Genomic DNA, 27,871 nt, shown 5'->3' on the forward strand with positions numbered 1-27,871 from the left:
AATGTTAGGTCTATATTTCATAAACAACTTAGATATCTACAGATTTTGTCGGGCAGACTTTAATGAACAATCCCTTTGAAAGCTGAAAGTTCTCTTCAGAAAACACAAGTAACCAAAGATTTACACGGCAGTTTATTTGTCTATGCCAGGAGTGGCCAGGCTGACTCGGCCTAAGAGCCGCAAACAAGACCATGAACCTTCCAAGAGCCGAGGGGGGGGGGGAGGGGGGGCTCTAAACAAAAAAACTTTTGTTTAGAGCAATAAACACAACTCAAACTACTTACAATCTATCCGCGTCAAAAACAGTCCAATTATACATAAGGTAGCAGTAGCACGATACTATACAAACCGCAACCTGTCTTTTGATTTAAAACCCGTTCCATTTCTTTCCTTTTTTTTGGGGGGGGGGCAAATGGGCAAATGGGAGGGAGCCGCGAGCCGCACTTTAACACGCAAAGATCCGCATGCGGCTCGTGAGCCGCAGCTTGGCCACTCCTGGTCTATGCCAGTGACCGGAGAATAGCGTGGCAGAAACAAATCAATGTTTTTCTCATTCTCAGTTCAAAAAGACTAAAGGGAATCGGTCAACAATCGTTACCAACAGAATGCTGGAGAATGACTCACCAATGTCTTGCTTGATGGCTGCTTTCTCGGTCCCAATGTTCGTTATGCCATCCTGGAACAAAACGCCTGCTGACAACCTCTAGCCAACACCCAATAAGCCCAGAGAACTAGTAATACAGCCACCAAATTGAATAACTATATGGCAAAATTGTAGAGATGTGAAAAAATTACTCCGAGAGATTAGCAACAGGAGTTTGAAGACGAGTGTCCATGTAATAACAATATATATAGCGATAGGATACCATAAAACGTATTGCAGCGAGAAAGAGCTAAGTAAGAATAAATTGGCTTTCACTTGAAATGGAGCACAACTTGCACCCTCAAGGCAACTGGTGGCCACTCAAAAAAATCCACCTGGTCTGGGATTCACTAGTCTTGGGAAGTCCTGGGATGAAATCCCGGACCAGGAGGACTTTTTAGTGTCAGCCACACTAGCTCATTGTACTGGGCAAGTGTTGTGTTGGCAAAAATGAACGGAGCATGCGAGTGTTTATCACGGGTGGCTATGGTGCCGGGAGACGGTGAGTACAGCAGTCATACCCTCGCCCTTTCGCCGATAATAGTTGTAGCCGAGGAGCGGCGCATTCGGCCAATCGCTATTGCGCCAAGGGTCGTGTGATTGCGCTCCTCGCCACCCACTCTTTCTCGCCTTCGGTCGCCCGATCTCTCAGCCCTCTAACCCTTTGCGCGCAAAAATGAAGCGACCGAAGCATACGCCAGAGCAAGCAGCGGCTGCTCCACAGCGTAAACGCGCCCATGAAAGAACGTTGTCGATGCGTAGGCGCCGACAGTCTCACCCTTAGCACTAGGATAGAACGCATTCAATGTGAAGATCATGCTGTGCGTGAACGTGAAGCAGCACGTAGAAGGGAACGTTACAGAATAGACGCACTCGTGCGACCGAACAACTTCCGCAGTGCATCCGCAAGAACACGTTTGGTGCTAGCTGTTTTGTGTGCTATCAGTTGTGGTTAACGCAAGACACTGTACAACGTAACATAACTGAAACTTCCAGTCAACCACGACGCAATATCATCAAAATATCGAACCAGCTGACGCCGTTCGCTCATATCACGTCGGGTGATCGTCAGCACAATTTTTTTTTTCAGCCGTCGCCAGTCACCTAGGCGGCACGAGCTGTGCTTTATTTCAGGTGGAAGTCAATCTATTTTTAAGTAAATTTTCTCCATACTGGGGACTTCCCCTGAAAATCACTATATAAAAAGAAACAGGTAAAAGGAGACAACCGATTCTTGCCATAAACCCCTAATTATATTTGAAAAAAAAAAAAAATGTTTCTGTGAACTGGCTGAGCATTTATAGAATAAAAGAAAAAGAGTGAATTCACCTTTAGGTGATAGAGGACCACTCCGGTACTGAGCAGATCGTCACCGAGGCCAATCAGGTGTGGCCGCTCGGAATCCAGAACCACGCCTTGACCGGACATCCGCAGCCCGAGGGTCTTTTGCTCCTGGAGAGGTAAATGTTTGTCGCACGTCAGCACTTGTGACTTTGCGCTCGCATCTTTTATTTTATATTCTTAAATTTGTCGTATCACCAACGGTGGCTCCGAAAATTTAGCTCTGCAACCTACCACCAAGACTGGTGCTGTGAAGCCGACCAACTTGTAACTAAATTATTAGTTGCTCTGCATTTTGTTCATAACTAAGCTTCCACACCAAAATTTTTCTTTCATTTCTTCTTTTAGACTTTTTTTTTCTCCAAAATGTGACTACTAGTACGTTTGAAATCAGCATGCTTTTAGTAACGAGTTTCAAAAGCGCCTTGTAAGAAATAAGCAAATACACTAAATAAAGCAGCACGATAGGATGGCAAAGTCATAATTGTGACTTTAAATAAAGTAATCCGATCAACTGGTTGTAAAAACACCACAGCAGTGTTCCGCTTGCAGTATTATCTACACATACAAAAGTTACCGAGACATATAAAATAATGGGCTGAAGACTAACCTTTAAAATCTTGTGGGTTTCCTTCCACTTTTCCGTCCACTCCTCAGTCAGGAATTTCACCTGCACGATGAAGACGGAGAGAGGTGACATATCTGATGCATGATTAACTTGTTAGCTTGACTCCTCCAATTTAGGTAAGGTATATCTTACCCTGGCTTCATTCTCCTGAAGTTTCTCCATAACCAAGGTGCTACCCTGCAAGAGACCCAAAGCACATACCAAATATTAATTTAAGTCGAACCAATTATCTTTTTCCTACTTTAGCAAGAAAAGATTTGGTATGTCTAACTATAAAAGCAAAGAAACAACAAGAACCAAGATGAAGTAAAACACAACAAGGGGATGTGTGGTGTCTTACTATATCCTGGTTCCTATTGTCAATTCATATCTTTAAGACAATGAAACAAGCAGCCTAATTAACCACTTTGTTACTATATGTCATTGTCGAGATTGAGAGACTTTAATCAAACTTACATCATCGATTCCAACCTTGGATTTCAAACGGGCTATTTCTTCCCGTAGCTCTTTGATGAGCTTGACATTAGCATCCTGGAAACAAATCAGACAGTCAATAAGTATATAGGACAATCAGTTACATAAATGTAGAAAAAAAAAACAATGGTGCAAAGGCAAAGAAAAAAAGAATCAACCAAATTCCATATGGTTAACATAATTTAAACATTTTTAACAACATTTTATCACGGGGAAGAGTACTGTCAGAATTAGTGTATCTGAACTAAAGTCTCTGCCAAGCCGGCATTTATCTCAGTTTAACTTCCTTGTATGCAGATCTATATGTTATCTGTTTGGTTCCAAATTTATGGTTCTCTTGATATGTTCATATATTTGCCTAGCTTTGTTAGATTGCATACTACTAGGTGTCCCCAAGAAAATATATAGTTTTTTTTTTTACTGCAAAAATAAACTAGGCATCGCCAAACGCTCCTTTTCCACTCGAATGCAGCGTTAGCAGTCCGAACTGGGAAAATGGTGGCCGATGGAACCCTTGAATACACGGAGCTGAATGGCGCCAGTTAGCAAGAACGGGCCACATTTTCTCATTAAATTTTTCAGAGAATCACTTATAACTTTTGAATAAGATAACAGTTAGTTCTGAAACTTGGTCATCTGGTTCCAACTGCTAGCGCCACATTAGGGCACAGGCTGAGTGCTCGGTGATGTGTGGTTTATTTTTGCAGTGAAAAAAAAAACCCTGTAAATAATTCGGGGGGGACATGCTGTATATGCATCCAGGCAGATTCACACTGGTTTCGACAGCAAAAATCATGATGTAATCCAGTAAAGCCTGATAAGGAGTGTGCCATAGTAGGAGAAATACACTCAAACACATGACAAGGATTCCTATAATGGTGCGAAGTGACGGCAGCGTTCAAGGCAAACATATCGGTACAACCTAACTTCCTCTGTTCCCAAGAAAGTGTTTCTTATCAAAATGTGCTCACTGCTAACTATGAGGTACAGTTGACCTCAAGAGAATTCAAATTCGCTTTCTTGCATTAGCTTTGAATTCCATGTAATCCGAAAACAAAACCCCACAAAACCTGCCGTCATCGCATAAATGTACCAGCAGGGGCGGTTGAAGGTGTTTTGAGAGGGTGAAAGGGTCAATGTATCAGATTATGAAAAAACACGTCTACCCCCCGTTTTCCCCAACCTAAAGTTTCACAATTGCGAAATTAAAGGGGGAGGGGGGGGGGGGGGGGGGGGGAGAGATCAGGACATTCCCCCGCTCTAGATCTGCCACTGGCTGACGTTTGAAGTATTTCAGTCAGCTTTATTCTTGCATTCGTAAGACCAACAAAATGAATTTAACAATTAGTGCTTCTTAATAACTGACCTCGTTAATGGTAGGCTTGTTGATGATGTTCTTGGCTCGATTTGCATAGCGCAACGTGCTCAGCGTTTCGCCATAGTTGCACTCCGCCGGTGAAATTGCTAAAAGAACAAAAAAAATATAATGTAGGCTTTGGGATTTTGCCATCATTGGATCCGTAAGTGCTATTCGCAACTCCAGCGCGCCGCTCGCCCTCCCGCGGACGAACGGAGAACCAGAGGAGCGGGGACGGCAGCGGCGGCAGCGGCGGCGTGGAAACGGTGGCAGGGACTTTCGGCCTTGATGCGTGAAGCCGTTTTAACGAAAAAAGTGAGCGCGTTAAAAAAAAAGGAATTCTTGTGCTCCGCCTTACAACAGCCTTGCACGAAGGGCCGGAATATCAAATTTCATTAGGGACTTTTCGTGTATCGCATACGCTGCGGATTTCTGGTATTGTGCATGACCGCCAGCTCAATCTGTACTCAACGTGATGGAAAACGCTCCTGCTAATAATTAAGCAGTCAATAGTACGGTCTGCGGAAAGTCTATTCTTTGCCATAAGTAGGAGAAAACTCGTCGCGCAACGGTATGTTGAGCTATACAAATCGGAATTGGGTTCGCGTTTTAAGGCCGTTACAAGGAACATGACCATTTATTCCAAGTACTTCAAAAAGACAGAATACCCGTACTTGCTTTCAGGTGATTACAAAGCGAATAAAGAAATCCTTGAAGCATTTTAACGCGGGTCTGTTTTAACCAGCCGTTTGTGACGAGAGCTTAGAACACGCAGTTTTGACCAGAGGGACCGCAATGTTGCAAATAACAGGGTACAAAAAATTTACGGTATATTAAAATATGTATTTTTATAGAGCAATAAATAAAACCCCTAAGATCGCCGGTTATATTAATAGGCAGTTTTTGCAGAGCGTACGACACCCCTAAACTTTGGTTGAACATACAACGCACTGACGTTCAACCAGCGCTACCAACCTTCACGAGCGGCTTGATTGCCGAGTTGTGCAACTTCTTAAAATAGATGAAGTAAGTGTAAAGGACTCTAAAAAAAGAAATAATAATAATAATAATCGGGTTTTTCTTGGCCCTACTGCAAAACCTCGTTTTTCTTTTCGGTACTCTTTGACGCATACTTTAGCTGTTTAATATAATGCGCCGTCATCAAGCCTTTCGTAAAAGTTGGGGCCGTCAGTTTGACGTCAGTGGGCTGCACGGCGAACTGAAGTTTAGGAGTGTCGTATATGTGCCAAGGGGTGAAAGAACTCAACATTTTCCTTTTTTCTTTTTTAGAGTGATGAGCACGGCAACGCTAATGGAGCGCACTGAAATTTGTGCTTCAAAGGCGCAGTGCGAGCTCGCGGTTGTAATGCTACACCGCACGGTAGCCTGCGGTAACAAACTTTCTATCAAGAACCATTACGCGTTGCAATACACTAAAACCGAGACGGCGAGCAGCGAGTTGTGAGGCTGGGACGCGAAGACACCAATACTGTGTACGCTGCTCTTCCGAAGCTTGACGGCCACCGTTCGCGGCTCTCTTTTTAGAGAACTAATGACCAGGCAAAGCCGCAAACATATCTTCATCACCTTCAAAAATATTCTGCCACAAACAGTAACGTGGCCGGTGCCTAAAACACGCTCACCCACCACAAAGCTTCGCAATTTGAGGTTTCTGCAACTTTTAAATATCAGCATGCTCGTTTTCCTAACGTGCATCAGCATCTCCGTCACCTGTAATATGACCCCTCCCTAACCGCTTCGCATTTGTAGATAAATAAATCATTTTTAGCGCGCTGAACAGCGTCAGCGCGAGCAGGCGCACGGGATATCCCGGAGAATCTATCCCCGTCTCTTCCGCCATCTTGGAACTACCGCCCCGCCACCTATAGGGCGTTGGAGTTGCGAATATTCTAGAAATCACCAAAAATCATAGAGAATGATAGGGATAGCAAGCGAAAGACTGTGTTGTCTGTTTGTCTTCCATGTCCCTCTTTCGTTATTGTAAACAGCAATTATACTCACTGGCAATCATGATGGTTTTTGAATTTCCACCGAGACTGTCTCTAAGCAGCCAAGTGAGCACCGAGTCTCGGTAAGGGATGAACACACGCTTCTTGGAGTGACTGGTGGACAGCTCAGCTGCAAAAATACCAAAGAATCCGAAACACCTGTCCCTTTTGTATCATAAAAAAATGACTCAAACATTACCATGAACACGGTAATTAAACCTCAATCAGCAATCATTAGGGCCAAATGACTTTATAACAAACCCCGGGAACCAATGAAAAAGTATGCTTTACAGGTCACCTCATTCTAAAAGTTCAGCACGAAGACTTAAGCATGCAGTAAAGAAGCAGGATCTACTATGAAGTGGTACATCTGCACGACAAGGTGAAGTAATGAACGATTAAAAATATAAATTGAACAATCTTCCGAGGTGCAACAGCAACAAAGAAATTAGCAATCGACGCAAGGACACCATTGCGCAGCAACGGAACAGACACTGCAGATTGCAGATATGGTAAACTCATATTCCACAGTGCTGTTCTTTAGCTTCAGGGTTACCATGCACAATTGTATCCAGTGATGATGTCAATTCATAAAATCATTCAATTGACACCAGCTCAAAGTCCGGTACTTTGGAATGAGGGTGAACTCCGAAGTTCTTCGCGTCACAAGATGAGTCTCTCTAGCCGCTTATGCTTTTCGTGAGGTCACTCAATGCAATACCAGAAACTCACTATTGAATGGTGCATAGAGTAGAGATAGCGCTCATGTAGCTTGACCGCTAATGAAAACCAAAATATAACTGGCTTTGAAAGGTGAATATAACCAAAAAAATACTCTCTCAAGAATCAAAAAAATTTTAAAAATTTTACAGGCTCGATCATGACAACGAAAACCAGGAAGCACAGAATGTCTCCTGCACAAACCACACTTGGCGTGTGGTTCATGCCAGATTTTGCAATCTCTTTAATATTGTTTTATTTCTTTTTTTCCTTTTCATTTTATTTTATTTTTATATGCTACATGTATTTGTTTTTTTACTATTCTTACTATTTTCATTTGTCTTATTTGTATATTTAAGCAATTTCATTTTATTCTTTCAATTTATTTTATTTTTATATTTTTGTATTCACTTTTAATGTTGTACTCATTTTATTGATTATTTTATTTTATTGTTTGCATTCGAGACCTGTCGCTCTCGCCGGAACGCCTACATCCAAATAAGAGTGTTTACCTCTCCAGACCAGCTGTGCTAGTAGCTTAGTGGTTATAGCATCTGATACTACTGCACCGACCCAAACTTTATGCGTAATCTTTACAAATAACCTTAATGCACTTAACGCTCCCACCATGTCGCTCATTCATGACACCCGTTATGACGCTCATTCACGACAATTTTCTCATAAAAAAAACGACCCTAAAATACACCCTCCCCCCCCCTTTTCTGTGCAAAAAAAAAACAAAAAAAAAAATGGGGTGTTGCGAAATTTTTGTGGACTAGCTCACGCAGCTGTTGCTCCTCCCATTTTTGTTGTTCTTTGTACTTTCATTCCCGAGCTGGCTGGAAGAAATGCCACAAGCTGTCACATTGGCCCTTTCTTGGCTCGCAAACACGCAATGTCTGACGCACAAAAAAAAAAGGCATAGCGGTGATTTAAGACCCTCTGCGACAGCTACGGCTCTCGTCTCAACGTGCCTTGCTGGCATGCGTGAACGGGATTATTTAAGCAAAGTCGATTAGGCAGTGACTATATCGACGTCCACTGTCAAAATATTTCAAAAATAATTTCGACGCCTGCGACGCCACTTTCGTAAAACGTCAAAATAGCGGCTTTATTATTTCGACGTCCTCCTCAATGCAGCAGCCGTCACCGTGGTAGCTCTTTTTAAGTTTCACTCTGTTTAGTGATGGTGCTGTGTTGGCGTTTTGACGGATTCTTGTGTTGCATGCTTAAGACGTTTTGGTCCTAGTTGGCAGAGTGTGGGACTGGTTCGAGAGTTGATCCTTTCGGGCGTGACTCTGAGCGTTCTGAGCTCGCATCTTGGCACCTGTCTCACTTAAAATTTTGCGTCTACAACAAAGGCAAGCTGGATATCCCTCTGTATTGCTTGCACGTGGAAAATGGAAGTGCGTACAGTACGTAACACTGAGAAATTTAGCACGCTTTTTGTAACTTTATAAAGTGCGAGTGCGTCTTCGTATGTTTGCTGTCTCGTTTCGCATCTGGTTCCCACCCTGTTTTTAACTGGGTTTCGTGAGATTGTTGTTTAGTTTAGATCTTCTGTTTCGTTCGTGCATAACGGGCAAGTTAACCACGAAACGATCGGGATGTTAAATAAAAGGTTGTGAATGCGAACATTGCCTCCTTGATGTTTCTTGACCGGTGCGGACAAACAAAGATTCTGGCACGGCTGCACGAGATACACACATTTTTCAATTTACTGCAAAATGTTATGACACGGCATTCAGCTCCTTTGTCTATATAAATCACATGAAATAAACCATAAAAAGCAGCGGTGCCGCATTCTGTAATGGTTCGCACAACCAAGCAAACATTATGTATGGCCTGATAGCTAATACACTTTGATAAGTTTTTTTATTTTTTTGCATTTCACATCATTTAAAAGGTCATAAAAACAGCAGCCAACCGCATAACATTTGTTTTCAGAAAATGTGTTGCGAACCGCGACGCTGCATGCAAGCAAGATGACATTTTTTGACCACCACCCTTCGATCGCTCCCCAGTCCGGACTCTGAAGCTGCAAAGTTCTAAGCTGGAGACATCAAAATAATTCAAATATTTTTCAAAATATTTTCACGTCTTCAAAAAATGGCGTCACGGACGTCAAAATCATATTCAAAATTATTTTGAAAGTGGACAAGTGGACGTCGAATGAGTCATTACCAATTGATTCCTACGTACCACAAATATTAATAAAAGACACCTGGCAATGCCAGATATGTTATTTGTTAACCAGAAACTCAAAAACAAATACATTAATTATTCTGGTCAAGCAAACACATTGAAACCATAGGGAATGAGCCAGGACTTTAGTTCAACTGACTAAATCACCCACAATAAAACAATGAAAAATTGCAATTTTTCTGAAAAAAAAAAATCTTTTTTTTTTTTTGTTAAAATACGAATATATTTGTACTATGAAGCATGGTTCCCCAGACTGTTGCTAGGAGCCCGGAGGCTTCCAAGAAAACTTTCAGAGACTGCTGACAATTGCAGGGATAAGTCCCCATTTCTGGGGAATTTTTGGAACTGTGATCACAAAGACGTAACTTTCTGTACTCGGTTTCTTCCCACTGTAAAAAATCTTGACGGTTGGCATACACTTGCCATATAATGCCATCACCATGAAAAATCGTAACATCAAGGAAAACCTCAGAGAAACTGATTAACCCTTAACCACCAAGTAATCTTTGAAAAAAAATGTACAAACTTTCCCAAAGTTTTTTATTTGCACATATTTTTTCTTATGTGGTTCTGATTTTGCAATTACATTAGTACTTGATTGGTTTCTGACAGTTATTAACAGAAAAAATTTAAAAGAAAATGTTGATTTATATGGAAGCTTTCCCTCAGTGCATGTAAGAGTGAGAATAACACATGATGAAATGCGCAGTATTTATTTGAAAATACGCACCACAACAAAAGATCAAGTGCCTAGACATTTCTCTGTAGTAGCGCTAACAAAGTTCCGTAAGTAATGATTCTTTGCAGGATTATTAGCGCAAGGAACACCATCATCTCTTCGCGGTCCACCGGTTTCCATCAAGAACCCCGCGCTGGGAAGTGCGGAACCGCATAGCGATTTGTCTTTGTCACAATGAAGTTGGGAAGGTCCCAATCAAAAAAGAAACCTTGAACCAGTTGACAATGTCGTTTTCGTCAGTGGGTTGCCACAGAATCCCAGGCACTGCACAAAACGGAAACCTCGGAGGCGCAGCTAGCGGGTTTCTAGCGTTTACGCATTGCCACACTCGAACACTACCCAGCGCGTCGTCTAATTCCTCACTGAGGTCATCGTCATGTTCAACTCACTTTCAGAGACAAATTCAATGTCTTCATCGTCGCTACTGTTCAAACTGCCGCAAGGAAGAGCCCGATTCCGAGGGCCGTCACCGGCATCACTCAAGCGCGCTGCCATCTCTGATCACTGTTACAAGGCTAGATACGTACCAAAGGCGAAAACACGCTATGTTTGTGCGACCTCTCCTGCCTTCCGGTGTTGAAAATTGAAACTAAAGCCGATGGACGAACCTGTCTTGTGTTTGGCAGTGAAAGCAAACCATCATTTTGGCTGGACGAGTGTAACTCGCCATTGGCAATATTGGTACAACCTTCCCTGACGAGTACAGCTCGGGTTGAGTGGTTAAAGGGTTAATCTAATTTGTTTAAAACTTAAAAAGAAGTTAAACAAAAATTTAAAAGAAGTTCAACAAAAATTTAAAAAAAGTTTACAATAAAAATAAATTATGCATTGTTGAACGCTCATTCTCAGTTCATACGTAGTGTTAGCAGTATGAACCAGACGCCAAAGTTTCAGAACCAGTAACCGTTATATCATTCAAAAGCTATAAGCCATTTTTTGAAATTTTCAATGGAAAAATGATGGCCAACGGAGCCCTCGAACACAGTCGCCAACAGATTTTTCGGACACCGATAATTCGGAGTTGTTAGATATTTTGGACCTAAAGGAGGAACCGTGACCTACCCAATATAAATACTGCATATTCACGACCAATGTTTCAAACAGCTTAAAATCCGAAAGTTCGATTTTTCGGACAAAATCGTAACGAGCGAGCAGCGGGAAACGCTGCCAAGAAGCCGCCATTTCAGATTTTATGTTGGCTGCATGTGGATTGGCTTGGTTTGGCAGCGCTTCTTGAGTTCTGCTAAGTCCCACCACTAGGGGACGCCATGCTACGACTTTTTTAGGGGCGAAGCTCCTTAGGGTCTAGCCTTGTCAGTCCGGCATCCGTGCTCACATCGATTGCCATCCCATCTGTCTTCTTAATAAAAGAAAAAACGTTTGCGCAGTCGACAGGATTCCAACCTGTGCGGGGAGACCCCAATGGATTTTTAGTCCATCGCCTTAACCACTCGGCCACAACTGCGGAACGAGTAGGGGGCTCCGAGATGTGGTAGTAACTCAAGAGATGGGGATGTCATGGATGAAACGTTGCATGTAGCCGCTCAACGTCTATACAGGAGGGGGCGCTGCGGTCAAATGCGTATATAATCGAGTTAAACTGCATGCATTAGCTAATGAAGTTGAAACGCAACCCGGAACTCAGCACTATCTATGAGCAACAAAAATTTTTAAAAAAATCAGCACCATCAGCACTACCTATGAACAAAATCAGTATCATCAGCACCACCAGAGCTTCGCCCCAATCAACATCATTCACCACGTGGAGATGCGGTCATTTTCTTCTTCTCTAACTGTGCGTCATTGTCATCATCATTGTTACCACTTTGCTTTGTTCATTGGCCATTCTGCAGTCGTGGACCTGTGCCTCTCATCCCGTCTCAGTGAATTGTATTTTCGGTCTACGCTGGCTTGGACATCGTGGCCCCAACTGTCCTTCCGCCGCCGCTACGTGTCGCTAAGAAGCGCAGAAAGCACTCGACCATAATGCTAGAAAAGAAGGCAGCAATTCTCAAGCTAATAGAAAGTGGCCACACGCAAGCGAAGGCGTAACATAAAGCAAGGCACTATTTACGACTTTTTTAGGGGCGAAGCTCCTTAGGGTCTAGCCTTGTCCCTCCGGTGTCCATGCTCACATCGATCTTGCTGGTGCTCGTGCTCGTGAGCTCACGTGCTCGTGTAAAGCAAAAAATTAAAAAAAAAAAAAAATGTTTGCGCAGCCGACAGGATTTGAACTTGTGCGGAAAGACCCCAGTGGATTTCTAGTCCATCGCTTAACCCCTTGGCCACGACTGCAGGACGAGTAGGGGGCTCTGAGATGTGCGAGTAGCTGAAGAGCAGGGGATGTCATGGATGAAACGTTTCATGTAGCCGGTCAACGCCTATACAGAAGAGGGGGCCGCGGTCAAATGCATATATAATCGCGTTAAACTTTGCATGCATTGGCTCAACGTTTCTAGACGAGAGGGCGCTGCAGTCAAATGCTCAAACGCATATGTAACCACGTTCCATACCTCACATTCTCTTTCCGACATAGATGAAAACTAACGAAAGGCTCGACATGCTGCAACTCAGCGTCTACGCAGACAAGCACCACCAGAGCTTCGCCCCAATCAACATCATTCACCATGTAAAGATGCAGTCAATTTTCTAGCCTGCTTAGACATTATTAAGGCAAGATTTTTAATCTGCTGATTTTTCGGACTGCTCTTTTATTCGGACGTTTTTTCGCTCCCTGCGAAGTCTGAAAGATCGGTCGGCGACTGTACATGACGCTGAATGGCGCCATTTACCGAAAACGGGTCCCATTTTCCCATTTAAATTTTCGAAAAATCCCTCGCAACTTTTGAATGCATCAGAGTTAGTAGTTCTAAAACTTTGATATCTGCCTCAGACTGCTAGCACTATGTTTGGGCAGAGAACAAGTGCTTGGCAATGCGTCATTTACTTTAGCGGTAAAAAAAACATTGTATGTTTTTTTTTGGGGGGGACACGTGTTTGCACGGCTACTCAATGAAACAAATAAAACAAAATGCTGGAACTAGGGATATTTTCAGCTCGTGTTGGGAACCAAGAGGTGCTCACCCAGAGCAGAGATGACCGTGCCCAGTGTGACCAGGGACTTGTTGATGTGACCACCTTCTTTTAACCGCTGGCCAGTTGCCTTGGTGGAATCTGCACGCTCGCTAACCAAGAACGTAACAGGCAATGTTAACACAAAATGCGCATATACGCTCGCTTTCTCTGAGAAAACCATTACGTTCCAACGTCAGATCCCAGCATTACACTTTATACGTAGGATCCATAGGAACCATAGTTCACATAGCCCATAAGAAGACCATGCTGTCACGTGATATCCTGACATCACGTGACAGGTGATTGACATTCCACACATTTTGTGCTCCGTGATCTTTCTCAGCATGATCATGCTTATGTAACTTTTCCCATACACACAAGGTATCCCAGAACAAACCATTGCAACACCTTAAAGCTAGTTATAATTACAGCAAAAAAATTAGATCTGCAGTGCAAAAATTACAACACGCACTCAGTGCACTGTCGAGACCAGTTATAACGAAGTCGGTTATAATGAAATAGCGGCTACAGCAAGCGATCACGATTTTCCATTCCCTTTGTGCACTTCATTAATGAAGTCGGTTATAACGAAATAGCGGATACAGCGAAGTGATTTCAGATTCCCGTTGACTTCGTTACAACCGGTCTCGACAGTAGTTTAAGAGGGTAGTACTACTATCCCTTTATTTCATATTCGTGAAAAAGTATTATATTTTCACCTAAAGTAACGGCAAATATAAAATGCTCCCTTGAGCAAACCCGAGATAATGGACGTTGCCAGAGGTATTGCATGAACAATATGTGAGAACAATTTACTAGATTTTGTCAAACTTGAAAGATCTCACTGTTTTGATGGGAAGTCTAAGTGGAACGAGATAGGCAGGAAGATATTTCTGCATATACGTCAGTAATGTTTCCGCTAGATTTAACCCGCAAATAAAATAACCTCAAATTCCTGCAGCATAACTTTCCTCAAGGAAGATCACCACAAATCGTCTTCCGATTTTTATTCTAAGCCATCGTCATCTATCCTTTTTCCACATAGCAACAAACTATTTTGTACAAAAAAACAGACTGGAACCTTTTTCTCAAAGGTTGCATCGGAGGAGACGATTATTCTACGAGTAAATAAGCTGCGCATAGTTCAGCACCTATAGAACTAAAGACATTCAATATAAAGTAAATGTTGCTAGACAATGTAAAACTCCATCTTACCTGCCAGCAAGATCAACCAGGTTGACTTTACTGACGGTCTCGCTGGGCAGATCCCGGACAAACTTGGCCTGGAAAACGAAACGGTCGTTGGTAATACCTGTCAGGAGTTGTGACAGACAGTCGAACAAACAGGAGCTGAGGGTCAGATTAACTTCGTCCTCACCTGGGTGAAGTTGAGAGTGAAGATGGCGTGCGACCTACTGCTGGTATCGTTCATGGCCGTTGACGCAGTCGTTCTGGAAACGAAACAATGTTCATAAACAAAAGAGTGTTCATTTCTTTATTTTTTCTGTTTGCTAGATCTTGCAAGGCTCAAGGTATAACTGTGACCCAGACCTGATGTAAGTGGTCATCACTATGCGCTGTCGCTCGAGTGGTAAAAGCTTTGGTTGTATGAAAAAATAGCACAGCGATTCTGAAGGCTGGTTCCCACACTTGCGACTGTGCGCCTTAATACCTCCTAAAGTCTCTTACGATGAGAGAACAATTTGGTGCCATCTATCGGATAGCTGTGGAACATTTGGCATTTCCGTATATATTTCCTGTTTTCTTGCGCATAATTTTTTTTTAGGGGATTTAAAATTTTTTTACAATTCATACATGACCATTTTTTACAGACATTGTGTACACTTGATCTCGTGAATATTTCAAAACCTTCACTCCAGTAAAATGCAGTTCTAGGGTCACCTTCTAGATGGTGCCAGCATGTTCTGTTGTCATAAAAGATTGTAAGAATGTGGTCCTAAGCAAACGCAAGTGTGTGAACAAGCCTTAGTGTGACAACAAACAGCAGGTGGAATCCGAGTGTCGAGGCTCGCTAGTACAAGTAAAGTACGAAAGAGTGCCGATCTTGCATCTTGCGTCACAGTGTATGGCCTTTACTGAAGTTAACAACTCCAAATATGCTATTTCTTGTTCCAGGTCCTCCATGATCAGTTGGTTATTTTGCAGGACTACAATAACCTCTCTGAGCTAGGAGTGTATAGAAATTTTGTATCTGTTTGTGAGTACATAAAAGAAATTAATGAATTATTTAATTAATCAATACACGAGGTCTGTAAGAGAGCTAATCCTAACAGTCTCTCCCACAGCATAGCTGATAACAATATAGAAGGACAAAGCCTTCTAGTTGTTAAGCTGTGAAGTGTGATAGCATGGGTGCATCTAAAGGCGGATTTAGAGGGGGGGTCCGGATGTCCTGACCCCCCTCTTGATTTCCGCATGTGTAAAATTTAGGGCGTAAAACGAAAGAGAGGGGGAGGTGGTTCCTAAACATATGGTACGCTGACCAACACCTGACCCCCCCCCCCTCAGGAAATTCCTGCATCCGCCCCTGGGTGCATCCCCCTCAAGAGATGTTAGCCTGGTATCAAAGATCTTATAAAAACCTAGAAAAAAAATGAGAAAGATGTCGAGGGCAATTAAAAAATAACTCCCAGACACAGTGAATTCACAAAACTAGAGCACCTTGCCACACATTTAGTCTCAATTATTGTCAGTCAATTTATTGAACGATGCAATAACCTACCATTTTTGTTAATGCGAACCTTGACCACTCATGTTTTCACAGCACATTTGTACTACCTTTGTTTTGTACATTGTATTGTTTTGCCTCTCCCCTCTGTAATTACTTCGGGTCCACGAGGGCACTCAAATAAATATATAATATATGCGCACACCAATATCTTTTACCACTCCTTCCTACAATCTACAGCCTGTGACTGGAACCAGCTTCCCGCTCTTATAGTCTCAATCCCGGATCATGTTCTTTTTAAAAGCGCCTCAGACTGTGTCATCATCAGACCAACACTTATTGGTATATTGCCATGTGTTACATTTTTGTTTCAGTTTGTGTTGCAACCACTTCCTATAAAGGAAGAAAGAAAAGTGGACACGTACCTGTGAGCGTTTCCCCGTGCCATCAATTCCTGCACGTCAGAGTAGTCCATGACGAGATGGCGGGACAAGTCTACGGAACGGACACAGAGTCTAAACTGCTGAAAAGCGCTCCCCGACGGCAACGTCAAAACGCGAAAACTCACCCTGCACGTAGGGTCCGAGTTTCGGGTGTTCCCTCACCCTGAGGTTGTGTTGGGTGCTTTCCCGTTTGAGCAGGTCCTTTACCTTTTCATTGTAGATCTCAAGGTAACTGCAGAGAGGGGTTTGCGCCCTTCCTCAAAAACGGTATATTTCACACAAAATCTACATAGATTTTTATATTATTAAAATCACAAGGGCTTTTAATGGTGTTCTGGGGCTTTTTAAAGAAACTCAGAATTCATAGCATTTATCATTTAAAGAGTGAATGGTACTTTCCAGAGTGCTTAATTGCAGGACAGTTACAAAAAAGACTATACCAAGTACTTCTCTTAATCAGCGTTGAGATTGAAGTAGATTAGGGACTAATTTTAGAATAGACAAAGTATAGTTAAAATTAGGTTTTTCCAAATAAAGCAGACAACAAATGCAAAATTATATGTACTAAAATTTTAAGCTTGAAACATCATACAGCTTTTAATATTGAAATTTAAGGGTTATTAATGAAAACTCAATATAAAAACTTGTCAGAGGCTTTAAAAATTAAAATTCCCGATATACAAGGTTTTCTAATTTTTTAGAGACCAGTAAAACTTTGTTCAAAAACAAAGTAGAGGAAACATTTTCTCATCGTCATGAAAACTAACATTCAAAAAGGGAGTCTCATCTTCTTACCTGACTTCAGTGCGGAATGTGGTTCCAGAATTCTGACTCAACTTCATTCTTGTGTACATCGCCTAGGGGGCAAAAAAGTTGGCATAAATATAAGGCAGCAGACAAAAGTCTTCAAAATGTTGTTAGTAGAAAGTATTTACTTGCTATGGACAAACAAAAAAAGCAGACTGAAAAAGCTTAAATATGGTATCACACAGTTTACTAAAGTACTCGTAGTAGCAACAATGAATATTTGTGTTGCAAACATGTCTGTGTATTACTCGGAGGTTGCATCAGCTGAACAAACGTTTGCACACTAAAAGTATCCTTCAAAGCTGTGTAATCTGGCCGACACAGTTAACCCAGATATAAGTTGTGTTTTTGTTTGGCTGATTCAGCGTTTAACTTTACTGCCCAAGTTTATGGATTTATTCAAATTGTTTCTGACAAAAAAACGTTTTTGCAGAATCAGGATCTTGAGAAATCACGGGTTCAGGATTTCAGCTATAGTACTGTGGCCTGTATGGGCATGATTGTATTTCCCTCGAATTAGAACCAGGTATCCAGAAAATGGATGTAAGCTGATGCCATACATGGCACTATCTCACATAACACCTTCGTAGGTGGCCTCAAACACGTTCACCCAAAATGTGAGAAAGCCGAGATTAGTGTGCACATAAGTTTAAGTGCACAAAGGAGCTCATACCCAACTTTTCTCCCTGCCTTTCCAGAACTATCTCGGGAGAAAACAAACAATGTGGGCACGTCGCACTATCTAAGTAGAGGTCACTAAATGCATAAAACTTGTTGGTTAAATTATTGTCTCTCACCCCTCACCTTCCCCACAGGTGACCCGAGGCCATGGTGGTAAAAAAATCATTAAACTATGTCCTAAAAAAAAATTAATTGAAAGAAACTTTTTTATAACACTTGTGCATCGAGAAAATGTCATGAAGCGTGCATTTAATAACTTACCTGACATATACGTGGTATAAGTCCCTCGCTGTCCTGAAACAGTGACAAACCAGAGTTCAACCATTCAATCAGTCTTATGCCAGCAAACGGCCGGACAACTGACGACGGCCTACTCACCGGGGATCCCATCATTGTGAACGTCTTGCCGGAGCCGGTCTGGCCATAGGCAAAAATGCAAGCGTTGTAGCCTTCAAATGCATTATCCACCACTTCTTGACCCAAGTCTTGAAAAACCTTGTTTAAAACACAACAGAAGAAAAAACTTTTTTTTTTGTTTCATTTATTTGTTTATCTTTAAGCTGCACAATGTACTGCTCTAGGGTCACAGACAAGCAGACATGTACATGTTACTGAAAAAAATTAACTAAATACCGTTATACGTTCAAAAAGTTGCTACTAAGTACAGTGCTCACCAAACCTAAAAGGAATGTACAAAAAGTGTTGTTTCTCATGGGAGCGCTATCCTGGCGGCAGCTGAGCAACGGTTTTGTGACGTAGCACTCAACAAACCAATCGGAAGTGCTACATCAAGGAGCCGTTGTTCAGCTTCATCCAGTACAGCGCTGCATGAAAAAAAAATCATGCAGTTCCCGTGCAAGTTTCGTGAGCACTTACATTACTCATTACTGAGGTTAAAAATAAATGCATTATTTCAGTTCTAAATTAAGAAGTTACTTTCTCGTTAATTTGAACGTGTCGTCTGTCTGCCCTCCCCCTCCCCCAAGAGTAGCCGCCTTCCAATATTTTGCGTCGTTAACGACGCCTAGCTTTCGCAACGCGCTTGTGGGAATCTTTCCAACTTCTTCGAGCGCACTCTTCCGCCACGAAAGTCGCAGGCGCGAGCTGTGGTGAAAACCAAAAAAAGGCAACTTGCACTCTACATTTTCCCCTCCAGAACTAACTAAATACCTTCACTCGTTACATCATCAAAAAGTAAAGAAAATATGTTTTGTATTCTTTCTCCCTAAAAGTAATTGAGTCATTACTTTGTTACCAGAAAAAGTAACTAAATAGAAATAATGCATTACATATAACGAATTACGTACAAGTCTGCCAACAAGGTGAGAACAGCAGGGGGGAGCTTTGGCCACCTCCAGCGCAAGCTTCCTATCTTCAATGACATTTTGACGTCTCGAGCACCTCAAACGCGTGCGCACAGCTGACGCATGGTGGAGGGCATGAAGTGCATGCTGGAGGTTGGGCATTTGTCAAGGCTGTTATGTCAATGTTTTTACTATTATGCGAGTACTTCGCTGCATATACCAGCATTACAAGCACACCACACCTCTTCTCCACGTTAAAGCAAGCCTGCGGTAATGCTGATAAGTGCAGGTATTTGCAGGATTGACATGTAAACCAAATGTGAAAGATGTAGAAGAGATAAACTTAATCTGCAAACTGACTTCATTATAATGAAGTTGTACTGGATTCAAAGGGCCTGGTGACTCAGTGAAAAGTATCCTTCCCAGAATGGGTTTGGTTACGCACCTGTTCTTGAGTCACGAAGTGAGGATCCTTCTGGTTCACTGACCAGTATGAGTAATCAAAGGTGAACTCCTTCACCCTTTCTCTCCCCAGTTCTTCGCTACCGGCCTGTTGTGCAGTCACCTGTGACACATGAGACAGATTTACCCCAGTGCAGTCACACAAGTGTTGTCACATGAAGTGAAGACAGTCAAACAAACTGAGTGGAGCATGCACAGACATGCATTACGTTTCCCACTATCGTTTTGGATGTTTTTGGCAGTGTTACAGCTAAATAAGTCACTTCAAAGATACCCACACTGTTCGACCTTTTAGAGAAATATTTCAGCCACAAGGACCACCCTAGAAAGTCAAGCATTGGTTGTATGGAAGTTTAAAAAGAGTGGAAAGCTAGTCTCACTGAAAATGGTTTTTGACATCTCATTTGTAGAAGGGCCACTTGACCAGTTCAGTACAAGTGCTGACATGGGTTGTCAACATGCATCCCTCACTCAATCTAAATCCAACTATCAAGTAGCTTTACATACTACCAAGATGGAGCAAATCTGCAGCAAACATGACAATGAAGCTTGATGTGCAACGATTCAAATATAATTTTGGAAGCTTTTCACTAATAAATACTATTATATCCAAATGATCATTGTGACCCAACAACACTGCCAAAGAGCATTCTGTCAAAACTTTTTTTTTTTTCTTCTTTTAAATTTATGTTGTGTCTATATGTACACCTATGAAACTGTGCACATTCTGCCCATGAAAATTAGAGTAGCATTTCACACTAAATGTGGTTCTGAGATTTGAAGGTAAGGCATTAACTTCTAGAATCTCAGCTTCATTAAAGGGCCCCTGAAAATAAATTCTTTTAAACAGTCTGATTGGGACACATGTGTCAAAAAATAAAATTTACAAAAAAAAAAAAAAAATTTTTTAGAGCAATATTGACGGCGCGAGACGAAATTTAGTCAGCAGTCACCTCCTTTCCACTTGTTTTCTCTCTTGGCATTTCAGGTGCTTGGAGGAGAAGTGGAGCGGCTTTGCCTTCAAGACCGAGATGGTCATCCCGGAATGACCAGTGACGTCATAGACTTCGCGCGCAGAATTCCAAATAAATCTCTCACTGTCAGTATTGCTCTAAAAAAATGTTTTTTCACATAAAAATTATTTTTTGACACACGTGTCCCAACCAGACTGTTAAAAAAAACTTTCTTTTTCTCTGCAGGTTTTTTTTAAGGAATCTTAGTCCTTCTCACAAATCTCCCCAATTATATTGTTCCACAAGTTACTAATTCCCGACCAAAAGCAACAAAAAAGATACCATACCAATTTAAACACTCGGCAAGGCATTTCTACGCCCGAGCAAGGTTGACCTCATCCTTTAAATAATTTAACAGCTGCTCCCTTTGATAGACTTCTTGCTAAATTACCCAAGCATCAAGGAGAATGCAGGGAATGTAGATCTATACGCCACATGCGCTTGCCTTCCTCGCATAAAAGATTAGAAGGAAATAACCAAAATAAGGCATTGATGAATGTGCGTATGAGATGCCATTTGTTCTAGGTTTTTGCTTTGTAGCAGTTACTGCTGTAGATCCCAGCACATGTGGCACATAACCCTACATTCTCAGAATTCTTATTGATGCTTGGGTAATTTAGCAATAGGTGTATTTGGCAATTATTCAATCTCCTCCTACCACCCCCCCCCCCCCCCCTTTTTCCTCAGTACTCATAATTACAACAAATGTAATCTTTAAACCAACAAGCTAACATTATGACTCGAGCAAAATTAAGGTGTTCTACCCAAAGATTTCTCGAGACACAAACGTTCACCTGCAGAGCATAACCAAAGACACTGGCTTGAGAGCTTATCAGCAGAGTGATGATATGGATTGACCTAAGGAATGTGTAACAGCTCCCACATAGTGGCAGATACAAGGTGGCGTATTTTCAAAGATAACCGATTTGATTATTAAACTAAACTAGTCCTACACAATGGAAACAATTACCACTTGTGCCAGTTTCAATTTGGGTATGCGTTGCGCAGGCTCGTATTCATGTTATCACTACCAGACAACACTCGTCAGAAAACTCATGTAGCCAGTCTTACAAGTGAAGGTCCATTCATACACTTGTGTTTGTTTACGACTGAGCTCTTGAGAACGCATTGGCATGTTGGCGCCAACTATGAGGTGACCCTGGAACCGCCGCTCACTAGAGCGAAGGTTTTGTTGTATTTGAGAGATCGAGTGTATGAGAAATAGTTATTTATAACACTGTCAAAAAAAAAAAGAACTACGAAAAAGGGGATTTTAGGTGCAGTTCGGTCAACGCTTAGCGTGGTTTCAAAGCTGATGATGTCGGTTTGCTCCATGAGACCAGTTAATGCTTTCGCATTAAAAAATAAAAGAAATGTAGGGAAATGCCAAGTGTTTACAGCTACCTAATAAATGGCACTAGTGTGTTCTCTCGTCGCAAGATATTTTATGAAGTTATTGAGGAACATGGTAAAAAGTGGTTGCCAGTGGGAAAGCAGTGATCAGACCGTCCCTCAAAAGCAGAGGCCTAACAAACCAGGGCAGTTTGTCCTTCCAAGCTCGAAACGTTCATACAAAATAGCCTGATCAATCGATGGCAGTACCCAAAGGCACAAGCAATACTTGAAAGGAACCATGATTGACATAAGTGCTAATCAAGTATCATGTGTCTTCCTGGATCCCAGTCTGTGCCTGCTAATGATTTTGAAAAGATGAATACAAGTATCAGGCACTTGCTAGGAGCTACTACTAAGTTTTATAAGGCAAAGGTAGGCTAGTAATCCCTTACCTAAAAGGGAAGTTCCGATAAAACTGCTGCCGTAAATAAATAGCATCTTGGTTCCCATCATAGTCGCACTAAACTTATCTAAAATATTCACTATTGAACTTGAAGTAAAATATGTTCTTTAAAGAAGCACTAAATCAGTTTTTCAGCGTTTTTTTTTTTTTTTATAGCAGTAACTCAATCTAATTGTCCTAAAAAGTCCAAAATTATGATCATGGGTGGCCTTTTCTCCTATTGAGAATGCAACCAAATGTCATGTTCCACCCTTTCTCTCAGCTACACTTGAAAAAAGGGGCGTGCCACAATGTTAACTTGCATTTAAAAAAAAAACAAGGCCATGTAGGATCCGAATTTCAGGTTTTCTAGAATGCTTAGAGCACATAGTGTGAAATTACACCTTAAAAAGACAATCCCCAAACCACCATAGTGTTCCAATAAATTACCATATCAAAGCCGGGTTAATTCCGGTTTCAAAAAACTAACCTTAAATAAATCGCAAAAAATAAAAAAAACAGAATGTTCCTGGTATGCTCGTCCTAACAAGCACAAACTGTAACAAAATAGAATTTAGTTGCATTTACCAGTAATACACAGGCACGCCTAGAATGTAGGTAGAAACTGTATGCACCAGCGGTTCTCAAATGGAGGTCCACCAACCCTTAGGGGTTCCTGAAGGCCTTCTTGGGGTCCCCAAAACCCTCAACTCTTAATCAAGCCGAGCAAAAAAAGCATTTTTTTTTTGCTTTTCTTATTGATGCTGGCTGTCCTACAAAGCTAAATAGACCAAACCATGCGTGCCAAGTTAGTAGGGCTGATTATTCTGTTTTAAAGCTTTAAAGTTGGTTTGTACACATTTAGTTTGCTTCATATACCCCTTCGTAATAGACCTTTTTTTCTAAATTATCCAAGGATCAAAGAACCTGCTGCGAGTGTAGTTACATGTTCTGCACATGCTAGCGTTCACAGCACTAACTGTTCTAAAGCAAGAACCTAAAACAAATGCCATCCTACATGTGCGTTCATCAACGCCTTATTTGGGTTATTTACTTGGAATCTTTTATACGGGAAAAGGCGAGCGCATGCTGCGTGTAAACCTTTATTCTCAGCGTTATGGCGGGTCCAGAAAAGGTTCCCAAAACAGTGAGTGACTGAGAACTGCAGGTATATACTATCAGATAAAAAGGCTTCAGTCATAAAACCTTGGCTCAGTACACAACATACTAGGAGACTTCAAGACTTCCGCCCTAAATGTGCCATTTGCTATCTATCCTTGAGACGGGGCTTATCTATAGCTGTAAGAAAATAGCAAGGGGAAGATAGCAAAAAGGCCAGACGCATCTCTTCATCTGCATCCTGGGAAAATTGCTTTCATAGCAAATGCAAGAAACTGTGCTGAATTTGCTATGCAGAAGTTTGCCTGTAACTGGAGTTTCGTGTTTCTAGGGGGCGGTTCTTGGAGGGAGTTTACTTTTTCCCACTAATTCGGTGATTTTTAGTGTAAATGTTTGATTTCGAACAAAAAATCGGGGTTTATCCGATTTTTTGCTAAGCAAAACGGGATGAGGAAATAGGATTTCCGAACCTCCGGGAAACATGGACGTAAATTGAATGCTGAAAAAGACTTAATCTTACTCAGGACCTAGTTTTCGCAAATTAAGCAACCCAAACACTATAAAAAAAAATTTGCCTCATGAGCCTATAGCCCCGCGGTAACAAATACATAGCATATCGCTGCAAATCACTAAATATTCTCAAAACTAACACTTCCTAAACTTTGCAAAATATTGAGCACGTGAAAATAAAGTTGTATACAGTGCAAAGAAATCATCCCATTAGAAATAAAAGGATGGAATGAGATAAGGGGTGCATTCTCAAAGCAGCCTCACAAACAGTTCTGTGGGGGCTGTATTACAAAGACAACACAAGACAAAGATGTACTAGTTAAAGATTTCGTTCTGTGAAGCCTATTTTTTTTTTTTTTTTTTTTTCATTTAAGGACAGTTCCAACTTGGGGTTCTTCGATTTTCCCCTATTTTAAACAAAACGGTTCAGGAGTAGTGTTTTGATATGTAACACTATATGGAACTCTACTGTAACCAATACCTGCATTTCGAAAGAAGGAACTTTCATCCTTATGGCGAATTCCACTGGCCGTTTTGGAGAGCGCCTATTTCACTGGACAATTAGGATTGAGACAGACATGTTTGACTTGTTGTTTTGTATCAGCTCCTACTCCAGATATCAATCCAAATCCGAGAAAGATTGCTTTGCTAATTTCGGTAGATTCAACCGGAAGCCCGCCCTTGGCACGCAAAAATCGCTTGCTTTCTCGCCGGGCATGTTGCCGAGACCGTGGGAAGGTGAATGACGGGAAAGCATCCGTCGATCCCAAAGGGGTGGCCATGTTCCACTGGGGATCTGGAGGTCGAGCAACTCCATTCGGATTGTGTGCTCCATCTCGGACCAGGTCTAGTGATTCTGGAGTGCTCCAGAACGACTATGGAATTCAACATTGCAACTGTTCAGTCATGTCTGGGAGTTATTGAAAAGAAATACAACAGATTTTTGAGTAAATGTCTACCAGGAGAACTACCGTATTTTCCGGACTATAGTTTGCGAACTATGCACATTCAAAAAGTGAAATTTCACCCGATATGAACTATTTACAGGTGCAAAAATATTCCAAAAGCCGGGAATCATAATGTTCAAAAAAACTGCTCCGACTTTACTCAACAAGATTAACAATTTAATCAAACGTTTCGTCTCCCATCCGGGAAACATCGTCAGTGAAACCTACAAGCAGGAATGAGGGAAAAAACTTCAACAGTCCTATTTAAGCAAGTCCGCGTACACATCGGGGAGGGGGCCGCGGTTGGAATTGCAACTTGCATCCTACATTGGAGAGACAGGCCGGAAGCGCTGCACTCGCTTAAACGAACACAAAAGGGACGTGGCGAAGGCCACACATGCGACAAGAGCGAAGACGGAACTCGTAGACCATTGTTGGACTACGGGTCACTGTTTCGACTTTGAGAATGCGTCCACTCTGGCACGGGAACAAAGGTGGGGTCCACGCAGGTTCGTGGAATCATGGTTCATCCGAGATGACTCATCAGCTTGCAATTCCAACCGCGGCCCCCTCCCCGATGTGTACGCGGACTTGCTTAAATAGGACTGTTGAAGTTTTTTCCCTCATTCCTGCTTGTAGGTTTCACTGACGATGTTTCCCGGATGGGAGACGAAACGTTTGATTAAATTGTTAATCTTGTTGAGTAAAGTCGGAGCAGTTTTTTTGATCACTATTTACAGGTGCGGACTATACAAGGATTTGTTTTTTTCTAAATTGCTCACTGTGACAGGACGTGAAGAAATTTGTGAACAGAGTATATTAATGATACAAGCATCTTTGTGAGCTAATACAGCAGGTATTTGTCAAGGTGTGCCGTTTATGAAAATTTTTATGTTCGAATTAGGCACGTTGCGCGGACTATAGTCCGGAAAAGATGGCACTACTCTCTTTGAAGCTTCTTGGCAATGCTCAGGTGTAAAAACAAAGTTGCTAACATTGGGCATGCTTGTGAACGGTGCTTGGTGCATGTCACTCAAGTGAAGATGAGGCTTTACAACGCATCATGCTTTGCGGCAACTGAATTTATGACTGTCCATACAAGTTTGACAGCAAGACCGGACGATGGACTCTGTGGCAGTCGAATTCAATGTGAAAAATGTCCATCCATGCAAGTGATGGAAACACCAGACAATGGACAGATGTGTGTGGGTGGAGGGGACGAGGACACAAAGTGATTTGACAGAACATTTATTTCTTGGTGTACTCACTATGTTCGGTGACGAAATAAGGCTCTGGAACTGTTAGTGCATAAAATTATCCACGAGTTAAAACTCCTTTTGAATATTGCAACCATGAACACAGGATATCTGCAATAGCAATCTTTATCCTAAGCAGATGAGCAGGTCATATGCTGAATTGTGAATGAAGCGGAGCATGATGATTGAGCCTGACAAGAAATAAACACCACTGCAAAGTAAGTCGACATACCTTCAAGTTTAAGATGGTTGTCTTGTTCCCATCCATCTGAATGATTTCGCCGCTTTCCATGTTGATCTCCCTGAAGTCAAAGAGCAGTGAACATCAGCTTGCTAAAAGTCTGCGTGATCGTTCGCCAGCCCGTCCCAACTACATTCACTACACTCGCCGAGTGCTTTAATGTGATTTTATGTCTTTGTTTCGGTTCGCTACATCAGTGCAAATGTTCCACCGAGGTCACTGATTTACTGATTTTCCGGCTGTAAAAAAGTAATTGAAGAAGTCAGTGAAGCCGAAACGCTTCTTACAAACGTAAAAAAATAATTATAATAAAAAGAAAATGCTGCGAGATTGATTTAACTTTGCACAAATCTAACAGTATAACGCAGGCTGCCTCTTAATGTGTCAATCCTGGTTCGGGTGTCCCACTCATTTTCTGCTTGGATCAGCCACCTGAAAAACCTTGATTGATCGGTTCTGCAGATGAGACGCACCGCACTATCGGCTGTTATTTGCCGTGTTTGCTCCTTCCAGTTTAAGCGTGTCGGTGCTCTGAACGGGAGCCTGCTTTGTTCACGGCGCCTTGCGCAAACTCATCGAGCCGTGCGCGCTCCAAAGGAAGAAAACACAAAACGAATGGGAAAAAGTTGAGAAAGAGAAAGGCGAAGCCCAAAGCTGCAACGCAGTGCCGAGCTTCAAGGCGAGGAACGCAGTGAGGCGTCAAGCTTTCCCCCGCAATCGGCAGCTAGCTTCCACTGAAGCGGTTGTTTACACAGCGCACACAGGTAGCCCCTCTTTCCATGAAATGCCCAAAAATACCCAAACATCCCACACGGTGAGCACGAACAGTGAGTCGAGCGAAGAAAAAATCTGGGACAACATCGTTAAAGCACCCGATGCTTCGCAGAGAAAAAAGAAGTGTGTTAAGCGACGTTCTGAGCTCGTTTTCGTCGGCGTTTTCTCGAGAGGGACCGAACAAGAAATAATAGAGGTAAAAATAAACAAAAAAGACTGAAGAATAGGCACCGACACCAAAACGTCCGTCATGTATCTACCAGCGCGATGACTCAGACCCGTGTTTGGCAGGTTGAGAGAGCGGCAAACACGCTCACCTTTGGTTGAAGGGTCTGGCGCGAACGGCAACCTTCACCGACGCCATGGCTTCGGGTTGAACGCTTTGGCGGCAGCTTGGGCACAGATCGAAGCTTTAGAATCAAAACCATACGGCCCTCGAGAGCCAAGCGGCTACATAGCGTTCTCGCGAAACACAACACAGCTGGCTTTCAGCTGCAAATGCTGCCTGCTCACGCTGCTCACCGTTGCTTGTCCAAAATCTTTTTTTTTTTCTTTTTTTTCTTTTTGGTTGCGCGACGGTAGCCACCTGGAGGAATTTTTTGGAGCAGCCCATGGTGGCCGCGTCAGGGAAGCAATAAACTGGAGCGCCGCTGAATT

At 42.2% G+C, this 27,871-nt stretch overlaps 1 protein-coding gene and 1 non-coding gene across 2 annotated transcripts in view; both read right to left on the bottom strand.

Annotated features, from left to right (window-relative positions):
- LOC8034784 (kinesin-like protein KIF16B) overlaps window positions 1-27,743 on the bottom strand; it is a 65,856-nt gene extending 38,113 nt beyond the window's left edge. The window contains exons 1-18 of the mRNA XM_029986693.3: window positions 27,532-27,743; window positions 26,432-26,501; window positions 19,561-19,680; window positions 18,190-18,306; window positions 18,073-18,105; window positions 17,119-17,180; window positions 16,449-16,555; window positions 16,306-16,375; window positions 14,570-14,642; window positions 14,407-14,474; window positions 13,201-13,301; window positions 6,466-6,582; window positions 4,453-4,550; window positions 3,069-3,143; window positions 2,745-2,789; window positions 2,595-2,654; window positions 1,973-2,095; window positions 625-676 (exon numbers count right to left, since the gene is read on the bottom strand). Coding sequence (XP_029842553.2) covers window positions 625-676; window positions 1,973-2,095; window positions 2,595-2,654; window positions 2,745-2,789; window positions 3,069-3,143; window positions 4,453-4,550; window positions 6,466-6,582; window positions 13,201-13,301; window positions 14,407-14,474; window positions 14,570-14,642; window positions 16,306-16,375; window positions 16,449-16,555; window positions 17,119-17,180; window positions 18,073-18,105; window positions 18,190-18,306; window positions 19,561-19,680; window positions 26,432-26,501; window positions 27,532-27,578 — 1,438 coding nt within the window. The 5' untranslated portion in view covers window positions 27,579-27,743. The remainder of the gene's footprint in view (window positions 1-624; window positions 677-1,972; window positions 2,096-2,594; window positions 2,655-2,744; window positions 2,790-3,068; window positions 3,144-4,452; window positions 4,551-6,465; window positions 6,583-13,200; window positions 13,302-14,406; window positions 14,475-14,569; window positions 14,643-16,305; window positions 16,376-16,448; window positions 16,556-17,118; window positions 17,181-18,072; window positions 18,106-18,189; window positions 18,307-19,560; window positions 19,681-26,431; window positions 26,502-27,531) is intronic.
- Window positions 11,500-11,581, bottom strand: Trnaf-aaa. The gene has a single exon. It is a non-coding gene; the product is annotated as a tRNA-Phe (tRNA).
- Window positions 27,744-27,871: the final 128 nt, after the last annotated feature.

Source organism: Ixodes scapularis, unplaced genomic scaffold (genome assembly GCF_016920785.2).
Source record: "Ixodes scapularis isolate PalLabHiFi unplaced genomic scaffold, ASM1692078v2 PGA_scaffold4__175_contigs__length_147842914, whole genome shotgun sequence".
In the NCBI taxonomy this organism is placed as follows: domain Eukaryota; kingdom Metazoa; phylum Arthropoda; class Arachnida; order Ixodida; family Ixodidae; genus Ixodes; species Ixodes scapularis.